The following is a 17,681-nucleotide window of genomic DNA, read 5'->3' as shown; positions in this document are numbered from 1 at the left end:
TGACATAAATACACAACGGTCACCCTGGCGTATCACGAGTGGAGCTCGATATCTCAACACTCCCCCTCGAGCTCAATCCCAATTCCTGCACACCAAGCAGGTCTCTGAACTTGCGCAGCTTCTCTGCGCCCAATGCCTTCATGAATATGTCAGCTACCTGATCCTCTGTGCTGACATAAACTAGATCAATAAGACCTAGTAAAACCCTCTCTCGCACATAGTGATAATGCACCTCAATGTGCTTTGTTCTAGCATGATAGACTAGATTATTTGCCAAGTGTATACTACTCATGTTGTCACAATAAATGACAACTGGTCCATCTGTAGACTGATGCATATCATAAAGTAGCTTATGCAACCAAGCTACCTCACATGCAGCCATTGCTACACCCCTGTACTCAGCCTCTGTGCTCGACAAGGCAACTGTAGGCTGTTTCTTGCTGCTCCAAGTGACTGCAGCACTCCTAAAAGAGAACACATATCCACTGGTAGATCGTCTATCAGAAATACTACCAGCCCAATCAGCATCAGTGTATCCATGCAACTGTATCTGAACCCCAGTCTCATAAAATAGTCCATACTGCAATGTGGACTTCACATACTTGAGTATGCGTCTAGCCGCATCCAAATGTGGTTTCCTTGGAGCCTGCATAAGCTGACTTACCAATCCAACAGCATAGCTCAAATCTGGCCTGGTAATAGTCATATAAATCAAACTTCCTACTATGCATCTGTATATAGTAGGGTCTTCTAGAAGCTCACCTGCATCTACGCTCAACTTCACATTTTGCTCCAAAAGAACTGAAATAGGCTTACAGCCTGTCATCCCATATTTGGACAGCATGTCCAATCCATACTGCCTCTGCAAGAGCTGTATCCCACTTGGTGATCTAATCACCTCAATGCCCAAGAAATAACGCAGCTCTCCCAAATCCTTCATCTCAAACTTCTGCTTCAATAGCATTTTCACATAAAGGATATCTTCATCACTGTCACCTGTCATAATCAAATCATCAACATAAATGATAAGTAGTATAATACCTTTCTCTGTTTTTCTCACATAAAGTGAGAAATCTGCCTTGGAAATCTGAAAGCCAATAGTGACAAGATACTGTCCTATCTTGTCAGACCATGCTCTAGGTGCTTGCTTTAAGCCATACAAGGCTTTCTTCAACCTGCAAACAAACTCAAGATGAACAGCATGCACATAACCTAGTGGCTGCTCCATATAGACCTCTTCTTGCAAATCACCATGCAAGAAAGCATTCTTTACATCCATCTGATGTAAAGACCATCCCTTTGATGCAGCCATAGCAATGACTGCTCTTACAGTTGCCATCCTTGCAACTGGACTGAATGTTTCTTCATAGTCAATGTCATATGTTTGTGCATACCCCTTGACTACTAACCTTGCCTTGTATCTGTTCACAGAACCATCTGCATTGTGCTTCACCTTATAAACCCACTTACAGCCAATTGCATTCTTACCTTTAGGCAAAGGTACTAACTCCCATGTAGCATTTGCTTCCAAGGCATCCATTTCTTCATCCATGGCTTTCTCCCATTTTTCTTTTCCCATGGCTTGCTCAAAAGATGTGGGTTCTGGTTCCTGTATCACTTTGACCATATATGCATAGTGAATGGCTGTAAATCCATCATATTTTAGCCTATCCACAGGATACCTAGCTCTCGTAGACCTGCGCAAAGTAGGTTCACTCCCAGGTGCTCTCAAAACATCCCTGCTCTTCCTTACTCCAGGTGTAACAATAGAAGGAATACCCAACTCATCATCAATGCTCTGTTCTGAGCCACTGGATTCATCATCCACATAAGAGTGACCTGCATTCACATCAACCATGGACCGATCAACCTTCTCTTTTCCTTTTCGTGATACCTGCATACCACTATCTGCATTACTTTGAGAAGATTCTCCTGATCTCAATCTGCCTGTCCATGGTGAAGAATGTGAACCACTACTAGAGGACGCTCCAGGTCCACTAATATTTTGTGACTGCTGCTGTGAATTTTGTGCAGCATTACCATTTTGTGCATCTACATCATCAATCACATTTACTGGTTTATACCAGCTACTCATCTCATAAAAAACAACATCTCTGCTCACTGTAAACTTACGAGTAGAAGGGTTATAGCATCTATACCCTTTTTGCTGCAGAGAGTAACCAATAAAGATGCACTTCTCAGCTTTTGGATCCAACTTGGATCTCAACTCATCTGGCACATGTACATACGCAATGCAACCAAAAATTTTCAAATGAGAAATATCTGGTTTCCTACCAGTATACCTCTCCTTTGGAGTCATTCCATGTATTGCTGCAGTGGGAGTCCTGTTCATTATGTAGACTGCTGTAGCAACTGCTTCAGCCCAATAAAAATCTGGCAAGTCTTTTTCATTGAGCATGGCACGAGATACCTCTCCAATATGCCTGTTTTTCCTTTCTGCAATTCCATTTTGTTGTGGGGTATAACTGCATGAATATTGCTGCTTTATGCCATGCTCCTGCAAGAACTTTGCAAACTCATTTGAGAGGTACTCTCCCCCTCCATCTGACCTTAGGCATTTTATTTGCAGACCTGTTTCTTTTTTAGCCATAGCTTTAAGGGTTTTGAAATGCCCAAAAACTTCACTTTTCTTTTTCATAAAATACACCCAAACTTTTCTGCTATAGTCATCAATAAAAGTGACAAAATAATGACAGCCTCCAAGAGATGCAGCTTTAGTAGTCCACACATTAGAGTGGATTAATTCCAATGGCTTCTCACTCTCTTGAACATGTCTAGGAAATGGTTTCCTTGCCTGTTTTCCAAACTGACAGGCTTCACATACCTTATGCATTTCTGCAACCTTGAATTTTGGTAATCCTGCAACAATATTTTGGGCCTGCATTGATTTAAGTCGCTGTACATTAACATGACCAATGCATTTATGCCATATATCAATATCTGCAACTACACCGGTCCCATGTGCAAACATTGTTGCACTCAATTCAGACATGTCTGCATCCAACATAAACATTCTGCCCTTCTTCTTTCCTTTTGCTATCAAGCGACCTTTATTTTTCATATCCTCAACAAAGCATCCATGAGGATTAAATCTGACCTACAAGCCCTGTTCAACCATTTGACCAACAGAAACTAGATTCTTGGTGATATTCGGGACATGAAATACATCGGACAGGTATTTCTTTTTCCCATCCTGCATAGACAAGGGAATTTTTCCAATCTGCACAATAGGATGTGCAGTATCATCACCAGTCTCCACAAATCCTGATTTTTCCATTTTCCTTGCATCCTCCATCCATTCTGCATGACCTGTCATGTGGTTTGATGCACCTGAGTCAACATACCATACATCGTTGCTTTCTTCTGCACTTGTCACAGAATTGTTCATGTGCTGCACCATAAACAGATGCTCATTTCTGTCATCACCCTGTCTACTAGAGGATGCATAATTTCCTTGTTGCAGTTTTCCATTCATGATGTCATTCTGCTTTTTATAGCAGTCTTTAGCCATATGACCCATTTTACCACAATAGTAGCATTCAACATTATTGTTTGCATTTTGGCCTCTTTGCCATCCACCACGACCTATTTGGCTCCCCCTGCCTCTAGAGTTACCACGTCCTCCTCCATAGGACTGGTTTTCTTGAGTTTGCTGCATATTCTGATTTCTGCCACGGCCTGCAAATCGGCCTCCTCTACCTCTGCCTCTACCTCTTCCAGCATTTGAGTAGAAGACAGCTTCTTTTGAAGTTCCTCCTGAAGAAGATGCACCACCATTTCTCTGTTCCTCAGAAATTAGAAGAGCAATCAACTCCTCAAAATCAGGAAATCTTTCACGAACTGAAATGGATGTCCGAAACTGTGCATAATCCTTTCCTAGACCATTCAAGGTCACAGAAACTAAATCATCATCTTCCACTGGTGACCCAATGGAAGCAAGTGCATCTGCAATCTTCTTCACCTTCATGTGGTAGTCGTTGATGCTCATATTTTCTCTTTGCACATTGTGCAACTCTTGCTTGAGCTGCATTTTCTTGGCTTGCGTATTTGTGCTATACATTTTTGACAAAGTATCCCATGCCTCCTTTGGCGTACTTGCATCCTGAATATGCACAATCATAGAGTCTGAAATGCTGATAGACAGCCAATACATAACTTTCCTGGCTCTCTCATGCCATGCTTTAAATGCCTGCATTTGCTGTTGATTGGGAACATCAGGAAGAACTGGTTCTTCTTCATTTCCTGCAACAAATTTCCAATATCCTTTTCCCATAAGGAAATTCGTCATTCTAAACTTCCATGCTTGGAAGTTGTTCTTGTCAAGCTTTTCAGTGACAATCTGTGAAAGAGAATCAGATGCCATTACAGAAGGCTGCAAAAAATTCTGTCACTGCAAAAACCACAGCTTCACCCTCACAAGGGAAAATCTGCAAAACTGGCGAAAGTGGTATTTGACCACACAGTCACTTCCTAGTGACGATTTTGCATCAACAGGCAACATGGATGATTCTGTAACTCCCAATGTCTCTGCGCACAAGCATACAATGCAATTTTTACAGTAACTATTCACCGACCTGTAGAACAGTGGCTGCACAGCATAAAACTGGGCCTTTTCCTGAGTGCGTGCAGAAAACTTCCGCCTCCAAAACAGGCCCCGAAATGGCCTCAAATCAAAAAAACAAGGTCGCCGAGGGCTAAAGCCCTCACCCGCAGCATATACTGCCCTTTTGCTTCACCGCGAAGGGCGTCTCAACCTGAGACAATGCACTCCTGCACTTTCCGGCTGTGCTACCTGCAGAGATCTGCTCCCGAAACAGAAAATGAAAGCAACACTGCTCCTCTTACCAGAACACCGCGAGCTTGGCTTGCTTTCTTGAGCTCCTTACTACGAACAAGGCTCTGATACCATGTCAAGATTGTGGGAGAGAAGGAAGGAGTCTTGCTTGAAGCTTTCTTGCTTGCACAATGGGGGAAGACACACAAGGGTGGAGGCTGAAAACAGTTTTCCTCTTCTTAGTTGTGTAAGCCAAAAAAACTTTTGTACAAAGAAATAGAAGAACCCTATATATGGGTCTCAAACCAAACTCAACTAATTAAGGTGGCATGCTAACTGAGCCACGAACTAGAGTAGATAAGGATAGCTATCATGTAGCTATTATTCATGGGCGGTGTACCAACCGCGTCTGCAACTGACAAGTCGGTGACATAAATACACAACGGTCACCCTGGCGTATCACGAGTGGAGCTCGATATCTCAACACATAGGACTTTGTCTAGTTTAACTTCTTCCATGATTCCATATCTAAAATAGAATTGAATAAAGTATGCAAACTTTATTAAATATATATAAATATATATATGAACACATGGGGTGACCTATGGGATCCAACCACCAAAACAAGGATGATTGAAAAACAACTTCAAACCTAATTCAACTTGAAAAGATTTAGGCCCTTTACAATCACTCTTTGCATAAAGAGTTTGAGCGTACTGGAAAAGAGATAGAGTATTTTGAATTAGTGGATGCTAGCAGTTGTGCATCCCACAACTCTCTAGAACCATTAATATTTTATTGGACATATCTTCTAAAAATCTATTTTGCTAATAAATATTTACATAGAGGCTATGCGCATGCTTTTTAAGAAATAATGGTGCGTCTAATACAATAATCCAATAATTGTCAAATAAATTCTTGAGAAAATAATCTTTAAAATGCTTGCGCGTGGCGTGCCTTTCTAATTTAGCTTGCTCTATACATCAGCTGCCAAAAATTCAGAGAATCATGTTAGAATAATAACCAACTGAATAATTGCAACTAGCCACATAAATCAATTAATTTGGAATTTCATACAATAATTAATTCACGAAGACGTTAATACTCGTGTGGATAAAATGGTATCACCCACGTTCACACTTGCATCGATGCTCGGAAAGGATAGGCGTCCCCATCGACCTTCCGTCTAAGACAATTCTTAGGAACGCCCTGCACTGACGGAGAACCATTTAAGGCGTTCATCCCGCCAACGTACACACAAAGGAGAACCATTTAAGGTGCTCATCCCTTTGTGTAGGTGCCACCTGGCAACAACTAACAAACAGAAAATGATCATTTTCTTCATATTGATGGTTTGTCCAATCGCTTGCCTCCGTGAGACATTAATGTGCAGCTTTTTGTTATTAAGCTTCAAGCTGGTTACATACCAAATAATGGAGGCCCACTTTGTAAGCTTTAACCAATTAGAACATTTATTTAAGGGTTGGGCATTGGCAGTCGTTTACACTAGAGAGGACATGACCTGTTGTTTCCCTGCTGAGCAGGTGAACTCCATGCCCACTTTGTAAAGTGGCGAACAAAGGTACACTTTTTGCATTTACAACAAATCAAAAAAATTATAAGTTTATCATTTATTATTTTTTTAACAAATTGTGTCCATTTGGTGTGTTAAGGTATGACACCCATGTTCATGCTCAATGCATGACCATATTCTAAGCGGGGGTTGGCTGTGCATCACTTGGTGTGTAACCAGCCGGCCTCAGCCCTTGTCCAGGCTGGTACAGCGTCCGCAAGGAAATGGAGCATCCTGATACACTTCTGTTTGCGCTCTTGTAGCTGGTGTGACCCAGCCCTAACTTGTGTATCTCGCAGATGTGTGTTCATTATGCTTGTTTGTATCTCGCAGATATTTATTAGTTATGATACTACAACATCTTTTGCGTCCAGAATGAATTATGGCCTTTATTATTCCATTCTCTGTGGCAGTTTTTTTGGGGGGCTGGGGGGACGGGAAGGCATGTGGCTAGGACCGTTCTAGCAGTCGGGACTCAGCCTCCAGGAGTCCAATACCGCGGCTTTAAATATTTTTTAAAACAATATTTTCTCAACACTTTAATACGAATTAACGTATTTTCTCAAGACTTTAATACGGATTGAAATATTTTCTGAATACTTTAATACGAATAAAGCGTGGGGGCTGTCACGGCTCGCGACTCGCAAGTCGTCCATTTGCGATCAGAATCCAAGGTACGCTTCACACCGAGCTTCAGCGAAAGAAATTGGAACCAGAACAAAGCATCAAGCAGCGCTTTATGACATCGACGTGGCAGTGGCCCGGTGGGCCGTGGGGCCGGCCCCCACCCTTTTTTAAGAAAGGGGATTTGCATGGATTATGGGAGAGGCGGCGTGAAAAGACAACAAGTGTCACGAGGAGTCCGCACCCCGGAGATATGACACCACGTGGCAAATTCAACTGCCACGGCAGATGGCCGGCGTCCGCGAGGGTAGGACGCGGCTGATGAATCGATGACGATTCGTCGCTAAAAGGAAGCGGAGACTTGGCAACAAATAGCGGTGGGTCACCACCTGGCAAAAAGCGCAGACACACATGACGTGGCGGTATGGGACACGATGGGCTTTACGCGTCGCGAGCACATGAGAGAGCGCCTCGGTGCCCGCCAACGAACTCCAATCGGAGAGTCGGTCTAGACTCTAGCCTGTAGATACAGAGAGAGAGAGAGAGAGAGAGAGAGAGAGAGAGAGTCTTCGACGGTGACACACAGACAGACACAGAGAGAGAGAGAGAGAGAGAGAGAGAGAGAGAGAGAGACGGACGGAGGAGGACCCTGAGGATTCTTCAGAGTATAATACTCATATAGCTTAGACCCCCCTCTCTCTCTCCGTTCCTCGCATCAATCAATCAATCAATCCTGATATTTGGAGACCTTTAACCTTCGACTCAAAAGTCTGAGCCCCAGATACCAATGATTCACAGAGAGAGAGAGAGGGAACGGGAGAGAGTGTCTCTCTAGCCCCAATCCGACTGGCTATATCAGCTCCTCTTCCACCCTAGCCATGGCGCCTCCCCCCAGCAGCGACCTTGCCGCTCCATTGCTCAACTCGGCGCAGCGTCCCTGGCCGCTCGAAGATGAGCAGCTTGACCTCTCCACCGAGCTTCCTCTCCCAAAGACCTCCTCCCTCACCACTCCTTACCACTCAGCCAGTTGGTTGAAGCGTCTCACTTTCACATGGTTGTCTCCTGTTCTTCGCCTCGGTTATTCGCGTCCCCTGCAGCTCGGCGACATCCCTCACTTGGCTCCAGAGGATCAGGCCAATGTACTCTATGCACGCTTCTGTGCCGCATGGGAGGCTCAGGGGAAGGAAGACCCTTCCAGACCGCAGTCGGTTGCCCGAACGCTTGCCAAATGCTTCTGGAGGCTTGCGCTTCAAACCGGCCTCTGTGCTCTCCTCAGAGCTGTCGCCATGACTTCTGGCCCTTTGTTCCTGCTCTACTTTGTCAACTACACTGCTGGTGAGGAGCTCTTCCCAGGCGAGGGTTATGTCCTTGTTGCTGGCCTCTTCATTGCCAAATGCATCGAGTCGTTCGGGCAAAGACATTGGTACTTTGGGTGTAGACGGCTTGGAATGCAAATGCGATCTGCCGTCATTGCAGCCGTCTTTGACAAAGATCTGCGACTTTCAAGCATAGGCAGGCGCAATCACGCAGCCGGAGAGATAGTAAATTATGTCTCTGTGGACGCATATCGCATTGGGGAGTTCCCCTGGTACATGCATTATGTGTGGGCTGTCCCAGTGCAAATGGGACTTGCCATAGCCATCCTCTTCACCACGGTTGGATTGGCAACATTGCCAGGGCTTGCTATAATTATCCTTACGGTCATTCTCAATTCACCTCTGGCGCGATCCTTGCAGAAATGCCAGTCTGAGTTTATGGTCACACAAGACCAGAGACTAAGGGCCACCACCGAAGTTTTGAATAATATGAAAGTTCTCAAACTCCAAGCTTGGGAAGATAGGTTCAGGGTACATCTAGAGCATTTGCGAGATGAAGAGTTCCAATGGCTGTCCAAGGCACAGAGGAGAAGATCCGCAGGCACTATTTTGTACTGGATGTCTCCTATAATTGTTGCCTCTGTTGTGTTTGCCACTTGCATCGGTCTGGGTCAAACACTCACTGCTACCATCATCTTCACCGTCCTCGCAACGTTTAAGATAATTCAAGAGCCTGTGAGGATGATTCCGGAGGTCTTGGCAGCTTACATTCAAGTCACAGTCTCCATGAACAGGCTTGGGAATTTTCTTAGGGATGATGAGCTGCCTGAAGATGCAGTTCAGAGGTTAAATCTCAGTGTTGCTGAGTTTGCCATCAAAATTACTGATTGTACCATGTCATGGAATCTTGAATCTCCAAAACCCACATTGAGCAATATTAACATTGCATTCAAAGCTGGTGAGAAGATAGCAGTGTGTGGGGCTGTTGGCTCAGGAAAGTCTTCTCTACTTTGTGCAATCCTTGGAGAGATTCCGAAGTTGTCTGGAGATGTGAGCATGGCAACCATCACCCATCTTTTACCCTTTCACTGTATTTCTTTTGATGAGATTATTCAATGCTGCAACCGAAATGAATTAGTGTAACTTACTTGCATGCAGGTTCAAGTAGTGGGCACCACTGCTTATGTTGCCCAAAATGCCTGGATTCAATGTGGAACAATTCGCGATAACATTCTGTTTGGGAAGCCATATGATAAAGTGCGATATCAGAAAACACTGAAAGCTTGTGCTCTTGAAAAAGACATTCGGAGTTTCTCTTTTGGTGATCTTACAGAGATTGGAGAAAGGGGCCTTAATATGAGTGGGGGTCAAAAGCAGAGAATTCAACTCGCAAGGGCTGTCTACAATGATGCAGATATTTATCTGCTGGATGATCCCTTTAGTGCTGTAGATGCACATACAGCAGCTGCTCTATTCAATGTAAGAATGTGCAAACTTTGCAATGTAGTTATACACGCAATGGTCTGCAGAATTTTGATTATCACAGTAAACTCATTTGGCAGGATTGTGTCATGGGAGCCCTTGCTGGAAAAACGGTTGTGCTTGTCACCCATCAAGTGGAGTTTTTACCTGCTGTAGACTGCATCCTGGTAAATTTTCTTAGAAATGAAATAGGTCTGTATATCAAGTGGGGCTTTGACTAATGTAGAATCCATCTGGATCTGTGTCTTATATTGTAGTCGTTTATTGTGGGTGCTGCTTACTTTGACTGCCTTCTATGCGTGAATCTGATTTGAAACCTTCATTTCTACATTTTGCCCAAGTCTTAATGGTGAGTGGATCTTGAATCACCTACTGTTCTTCACATATGTAAGAGATCACAAGGTAGAGGCATAGCAAGTGTATTGATCTAAAGGGGATCAATTTTCTGTTGCCTTTGTTATTTTGTGTAACTACTCTGTGGCTTGTCTTATTATGCGTTCAAGGGGCAATGATAGTAACAAACTCTCGTTGAATTCTAAAGCATCATGGGTCAACTGCCTTGCCTTACATGTTTGAGGGGGAACGATAGTTACAACTCTTTAATGGTGTATGCTATTCTAATGACTCACCAGCGGAATCATGGTTCTGAAACTGATGCTCAGAGTTTCCATATGATTGCATCCAAGATACCACCTCGAGTTGCAGACATACCTACGAGTTATGACTGTGCTCCTGGTCTAGCAATGCTGTATGTGTACAATCATTTCAACTTAGTGCAAATTTATGGACTGATCTGTGAAAACCTTATAAGGATTCTTGTGAGCAACATCTTCTCATTATAACATGGTTGTTTGGGTTCTGATGGCATGTCCATGTCCTTGATATGATCCATTGTTCTTTTGATGATAGATCTCCACTTCTACTTGGTCATACTAGCTCAAACTTTTAATTACACATTCACCTCCTGCTTTAAGTCTATCTACTTTGTGCTTACTAATTTTTATGAATGATATGGTGTTTATGAGTTTCCATCATCTTGTTAACACTAAAGTCTTGGAATAGGTTTCTTCAACTTCAAAAGGAGGGTTGTTTGAGTGTGTTGCTTCAGTTAAGTTGGTAACACATTGTAGTAATGCCCAAGTCTAGATACGTCCCATGAGACTGGTTGCTCTTCTATTGTATTTGTTCCATCTTTCTCTAATCTTTAGCCTTTTTTGAAAAAGTAGTGCTTGTTACTTTCCAGGTCATGCAAGGAGGTGAAATCACACAAGCTGGGCTCTATGATGACTTGCTAGAAGCTGGTGAAACATTTGAGCAGCTTGTTAATGCCCATCAAGAAGCACTGACAGCTGTTAGCTTTGGTGAAACAGTCCACACTGATGATGGGTATCCTCAGTCTACCATGCAAAGAAAGTTGAGTAAGAGACTAAGTAGTCGATTTGAAATTCCTGGTGAAGCACATCAGCTTGTCCAAGACGAAGAAATGGAAACAGGAGATATGGGTTTGAAGCCATATAAAGAGTACATCACTGTTTCAAAAGGAGCTTCAGTCTTTACATTTTTGACAGTGGCTCAGACATTGTTCGTGGTTCTGCAAGTCCTCAGTAATTACTGGCTTGCAGCTGAAGTTTCTAACTCTGCTATTTCTCAAGGGCTATTAGTTGGCATTTATGCAGCTCTTTCAGTTGCAAGTGGGATTTTTGTCCATTTAAGATCAGAACTGAATGTGGTGCTTGGACTGAAGGCTTCGAAAGCCTTTTTCTATGGCATGATTCGTTCAGTTTTCAAAGCACCTATGTCATTTTTTGATTCAACCCCAACAGGAAGAATTCTCAGTCGGGTAAGTGACTATGTTTTAGAAGGAATGTTTGTCAAGGCTGTCGATGCAGAGCAGTGTGATTTATTTGTGCCCTGTTCTTTGATGCTGGGTTTCATCACAATGCAGGCATCCACAGACTTGAGTATATTGGACCTCGATATTCCTTTTTGCTTTGGTTTTGTAATATCAGGAATCCTTGAACTTCTGGGAGTTCTAGTTGTCATTGCGATTGTTACTTGGGAGATACTGATTGTGGCTCTCCCGATGCTTTATGTTGTATTCCGGATTCAGGTTTTGATTCCTTCTCACATCTTTGCTGCTCTTTTATCACATGATTTGTCAGCCCACACTCTGCTAGTTCTCATGGAGGTGCAATATATATGTACAGAACTACTATGTGCAATCAGCTCGTGAGCTAATGAGGATAAATGCAACAACAAAAGCACCTATAGTAAACTTTGCTGGAGAAGCTGCTCAAGGTGCTGTCACTATCAGAGCATTTCAAATGGTTGAAAAGTTCAAGAGAAAGAACTTAGTTTTAATTGATAACGATTCCACGCTCTACTTCCATGTCAATGCTGCATTGGAGTGGCTTATACAAAGGCTTGAATTCTTAAGCAACCTGGTTTTATGTGCTACTGGGTTACTGCTGGTGGTTCTGCCATCCAGCCGATCAAGTTCAGGTATACTTCAATATGACATGAGTGTGTTGTGTCATTATTTTCAGCAACTCCTTGATGATAATAACTATTTTATGTATATGAGCCAGGGTTTGCTGGCTTGGCATTGACCTATGCGCTCTCCCTAAGTGCCCAACAAGTATTCTTTGTCCAATGGCAGTGCAAGTTTGTGAACTATATTGTCTCTGTAGAGCGTATTTCCCAATACATGCATCTACCCAGTGAAGCCCCTGCAATCATTGAGGGTAGACGCCCTTCAAATCAGTGGCCTGTTTGGGGCAAGGTTGTTCTAGATGATTTAAAGGTGAGTTTGGTTCAGGTTGTGGTAGAACATTACTGGCAGTTAAATGTTGATATAGAAGCTTTTCTTCTTCAGGATGCCACATAATTGCCAATGTTGTGTGCGGCAGATACGTTATCGCCCAGACTCCCCTCTTGTTCTACGTGGTATTACATGCACATTTGAAGGTGGGCAGAGAGTGGGTGTTGTTGGTCGTACAGGAAGTGGAAAAACCACTCTGATTAGCGCGCTATTTCGTCTAGTAGAGCCAGTTGGAGGTAAAATCATCATAGATGATATTGATATCTGCTCTATCGGTCTGCACGATTTGAGGTCCAGGCTGGGAATAATCCCCCAGGAGCCCACATTATTCCGAGGCACTGTTAGGACGAATTTGGATCCTTTGAATCAATATTCTGATGAAGCGATCTGGCAGGTAATCATCTTCCTTTCGGTTGAACCATACCTGAATTGTTTGGCAAAATATGGATACATGTCTCTAGGTTGCATGTTCTGCATCCTATCTGAAGTTTTAAATTTTCCAAATTCCAAATTGACTCGGCATTTTGTAGCTTTTTTAATGGGTGAATAATGATATTGTTTCTCATTAATCTAAGCCTTCATTTGAATGTATATTCCTCCAGACTGTAGGCTGGTCATGGCTTGTAGGTAGTGGTCATTGGTGTCTCTATCAGCTTCCCATAATCTTATAATATACAAATCTCTTTTTTGTGTCTTCTCAGACAATAACTTTAACTTGACCATGTCTCGTGAACTGTAGCCATTTTTACATACAAGCAACTTTTCATCATTTGCCAGTCAGGTGACTGCTTATGGTGGCCTTCCTGCTTTCCCTATGAAGTTGATTGGGTGGCACTGGTGACCGAACAGTCCTCCATTTTCATGTTTGGTGTATGAGCCAGGTTACTTCATGAAGATATAAGTTGATAAGTATGTGATTATTATCTGAACAGCGAGGTTGGGCAGAGTGAGAGCACTGATCAGCAGTTTTAAAAAAGCAGGGGTTGTGCATGCAATCTTTCCATCCCAGCCTGCCAGTTTTCCTGTATTCTTAGTGATGAACATGGGGGTTTGTGCCAAGCCCATCTTCTCTGACTCGATTCTGAGGCAATCTCCTTTACATTTATTTGAAAGCTTTTTTAAGTTCAACGTTAGATGGTCTGGGTACTGCCAAGGTACTGTTCCAACATATGATTCCCCCTTCAACTTAATATGCCCTTGGTAGTTACTAGTAGAATTACTAAAGGCCAGATGGCATTGCCCCTTGGCTGTTTGCCTTTGCTGCTCTTGCCCTTGAGTCCGTGGTTCGAGAGAATATGGATGAAAAGACTAGGGGAATTTGTATGGGGTTCGGAGTTTCTTGCTATAATTGGAGGTGACAATGGTGTTTCTAAACAAAATAAACTTTATAACTGGATGGGAATCATAGCCTTCAAAATCAGGGTCTGATCATACATGCAAGATGACTGTCTGCTGGCTGATAAAGCTATGATTCTTCACTATGTTATCTCAACAAATTTGTGGTCTTTTTCTGCTGACTGTCAGCCAGTCGTGAGTCACTGCCTTGCATGAAGAAGAGAATTGCAGGATCAGTTTATAAAGTTGAACCACAAGGGAACAGACTCTGGCAACAGGATTAGCTCGTTAAATATGGAAACAAATCTTGAAAAGTTTCCTAATTAGTGTCCGACATCTACATGAATCATCTTAGATTACAGTTATATCTTCATTGCATGGGATAGCTGATGAGAAGTTTTACAGGCTCTTGACAGGTGCCAGTTGGGCAAAGAGATAAGGCAGACACCATCGCAGCTGGATGCTCCTGGTACCAGCTTGCAAATATGCTCTCTTGTTGGTCTTTCAAGAACTCTCAAGTGTTCTTTTGTAACTTTGACCTTTTGGTGTGCTTATTGCAGTGAGCGATGAGGGTGAAAATTGGAGTGCAGGGCAAAGGCAACTTTTCTGTCTTGGCCGAGTGTTACTGAAACAAAGCCGGGTTTTGGTCCTAGATGAAGCAACGGCATCTGTGGATTCTCAAACAGATGCTCTCCTGCAGAAGGTGATAAGGGAAGAGTTCATTGGTTGCACTGTGATAACCGTGGCTCATAGAATACCAACTGTGGTAGACAGTGACATGGTTCTGGCCCTTAGGGATGGTGAGGATTTTTTGTAGAGCTCTCCCAGCTGAATTAGCAATTTCATCCCAACCAAATGAATAGGCCTCATTAGAATTGTATCTGTTTTGCAGGTAAGCTAATAGAGTACGACACTCCGCCAAAGCTCCTTGAAGATGAGAACTCACTCTTTGCCAAGTTGGTTATGGAGTATTGGTCTCACGTGAATCATGGTGCATCTCAAAACGGCTCCAAGTGATGATACTTTCCCATCATTTGAGAAAAGGTTGGGAGGTCCAAACAATAATTCCACAGACACACACACACACACACACACACACACACACACACACATTACTCCACCCCCCACAAGAGTGTGACAGAGTCATTGACCCAGCATTTAATTCAGCCAAAAAGGATGTAGCTTTCACTTACTGATCTAAAGGTGTGCCATGCAGAATATGGAGAGCTTTTGCCGAGCTATTCGGCAGGTTTAATGCAAAATGAGCTGCTAAGATTCAAAGCTATGGCAATAGCAAACACACGTGATTTGAGCTAAAGGCTCTCCAGAACTTCGAAGTTATTTGGGGCATCTACTACCCGAGGTTTTTTAATCAATACTTATCTTCTCTTGTGAAAGAAAAGCTCGAGTGCGTGCGTACGTGCCCACCTCGTGACAGAAAAGCTCAATCAGTAATGTAATTGCTAGCATATGCACCTTTCCAAATTCCTATGGAGGAGGCATTTGTAGCAGTCTCAGGATCGAGGCAGCTTTTTACATCTGTGAAGTTCTCGAGATTTAGCGTGAACCAGAAAACCGCTGCCTTCTTCTTTCAAGGAATCTGGATGATGTAATGAAGAGAGCAGAAGATAAGCGTTCATCGTGTCCATCGAGAATTTGTTGAGGACTGATGACAAGATGACTTTCCGCTTTTCATCTTGGATGGTCGGAGAAAGAGGCCCTCTTTATGTCGATTCTGCAAGCAATGCCAGTAAGGCCTTCCTGACACAGAGACCTGTGTCTCTGCTGGGATAATCTTCCATGAATTCTGTGGTTTCCATGTCAGTGATCGTACTTCCACAAAGTTCCTTCTTTGATCCCGATTCCCAGCTACACATGCTATGATATGCTTCCAAGTGCCGTAAGTGTTTTTCCTTGTTCTTTGTGCTGCACACTGTGGTTTATCTTTGTGCCCAAGTGATTCATTTAAGTTTTGCTATTTATTGGGATACTACATTTAACACTATACCTCAAATTTTATGTTCCTTCTTGTAGTGCGTTTAACTTTTGCTTTTTGTCAGGGACAACACATCAGTATTACGCCTCAGATTTTATGTTTTTATGATGCATTTTTTTAGTCATATATTCATTTTTGCCTAATTTTAATTATCCTATATTATTATGAATTGCTATCCCTCCAAGTTCATCCAATGCATCCATAATTTTGTGTGCATACATATCTTTGTAAAAGACCATCTTCCCCTAATTTGTAGAGTTGACCCATGATCATTTAATAGGGTAAGGTCTTGATTAGATGGGTGAGTTGTGCCTTTTTTATTGGGCATTTTGATAAAACATTCTCAAGTATGTGAAAAATAGCATCTCCCCAATAGGGTGTGTAGTCGACTCTAAATAGTTTAGCTCCCAGCTATAGTGGGCATCATGCAGATTATTATCAACTCTAGTTTCTTTCTCATCACCTGGGACTAGAGACATGCGATTAGACATGGAGTGTTGCTTTCCTTTCCACATAACCATAAAGAAATCGAATTGTAGTAAAAGTAGAAGATATCAAGTAACTTAGGTAGCACAGGTCTTATTCACCTTACACAACAATGTTTGATAGTCTATGAAGAGAGAGGTGCTTTTGAAACTTTTTTACAGCATAAACCATTCCTAACATTTTCCATTCAATTTTTGATATCCATTTAATTCTTATTGAGTTGATGTCGAGTGAAACTTAATGGGAAATGCATGTATTCATCATATTGGCAAATATTGTTTCAATTGCAAGCTTAAAAGCATCAATATGCATATGGAATGTGATTCTCCAACGTGGAACTGAAAAAATGCATGAGATGGTGGAAATGAAAATACCTTAGAGGGGAGAGGTGAAGCACTCAAGAGAATGTACGCATACACAAAAGCAATGGAGACTTTAGAACACATTGAGGGTTGAAGTTCTCTCTTTTTTTTTGTTTTTTTTTCTACACAAGACAACCAAGTTTACAATTTAATTAAAGACTAATGTGAAAGTACACAATGTACACACATGCAGTCATTAAGTGTGAGCTTGGTAAGAAAGAAAGGGATGGCACAATGAATGTGCCATAACCAAAGGTGGGCTACATGGATGTAGTCTAGTTGTAGAATTATTGGTGTATTCTCAAGTTGGTCACCTAACGTGCTAGTGAATAAGATCATGTCACATTAAGGTATAAAGTAGATGTTAGCTCATGTAGAGTTCAACATCTCAACACTCCTCGAGCTTACTATGTGCTTGTGAACTCTAAGCATAGTCTTGAAGCGTAGAAGCTTCTTAGCTTCCAAGGCCTTGGGTGAAAATGTTAGTAGCTTATTTCTTTGTGTTAGCATAGATTAAGTCAATGGGAACTGCCAAATCTTGCTCTCAAATGAAATGATAATGGATCTCTGAGTTTGGTTCATGCATGATATAGTGGAATTCCATCCAATTGAATGCTACTGAGGTTATCATACTAGAGGATAATTTGGCTATCCACTTGTATTTCCAAAACTAATCTACTTCATATATTGCTATTGTGGCACATTTGTACTTTGCCTCTGTACTAGATAAGGCAAGTGTTGATTATTACTTGTCGCTCCAAGTAATATCACCATAGCCAAAGGAAAAAATAAATTCATTGATAGATCTCTTTTTTGAAATATTACTAGTCCCAATTTGTATTGTTGTAACTATGTAAATCAAATGGTACACTTGTACCATAGAATAAGACA

The 17,681-nt window shown here is 42.3% G+C and overlaps 1 protein-coding gene across 1 annotated transcript; it reads left to right on the top strand.

Annotated features, from left to right (window-relative positions):
• The first annotated feature begins 7,589 nt into the window (after positions 1–7,589).
• ABCC8 (multidrug resistance-associated protein 6) lies at positions 7,590–16,019 on the top strand. The gene is made up of 12 exons (XM_087695448.1): positions 7,590–9,358; positions 9,467–9,787; positions 9,871–9,957; positions 11,034–11,630; positions 11,736–11,900; positions 11,998–12,292; positions 12,379–12,593; positions 12,700–13,005; positions 14,352–14,415; positions 14,507–14,746; positions 14,839–14,990; positions 15,163–16,019. The coding sequence occupies exons 1-11, from the start codon at positions 7,871–7,873 to the stop codon at positions 14,961–14,963; spliced, it is 3,903 nt and encodes a 1,300-aa protein (XP_087551574.1). The 5' UTR covers positions 7,590–7,870; the 3' UTR covers positions 14,964–14,990; positions 15,163–16,019.
• Positions 16,020–17,681: the final 1,662 nt, after the last annotated feature.

Source organism: Lygodium microphyllum, chromosome 16 (genome assembly GCF_053477565.2).
Source record: "Lygodium microphyllum isolate KBCC chromosome 16, Lygodium_microphyllum_v1.1.10, whole genome shotgun sequence".
Taxonomy (NCBI): Eukaryota; Viridiplantae; Streptophyta; class Polypodiopsida; order Schizaeales; family Lygodiaceae; genus Lygodium; species Lygodium microphyllum.
Note: the sequence above shows the minus strand (reverse complement) of the source record. Positions and strands in the feature narration are given on the sequence as shown.

Excerpts from the sequence above, each read along its gene's own strand:
- ABCC8 (XM_087695448.1), top strand. The coding sequence starts at position 7,871 with ATGGCGCCTCCCCCCAGCAGCGACCTTGCCGCTCCATTGCTCAACTCG. Across the intron at positions 12,293-12,378 it reads ATCCAGCCGATCAAGTTCAG|GGTTTGCTGGCTTGGCATTG; the intron begins GTATACTTCAAT and ends TATATGAGCCAG. Across the intron at positions 14,416-14,506 it reads ATCGCAGCTGGATGCTCCTG|TGAGCGATGAGGGTGAAAAT; the intron begins GTACCAGCTTGC and ends TGCTTATTGCAG.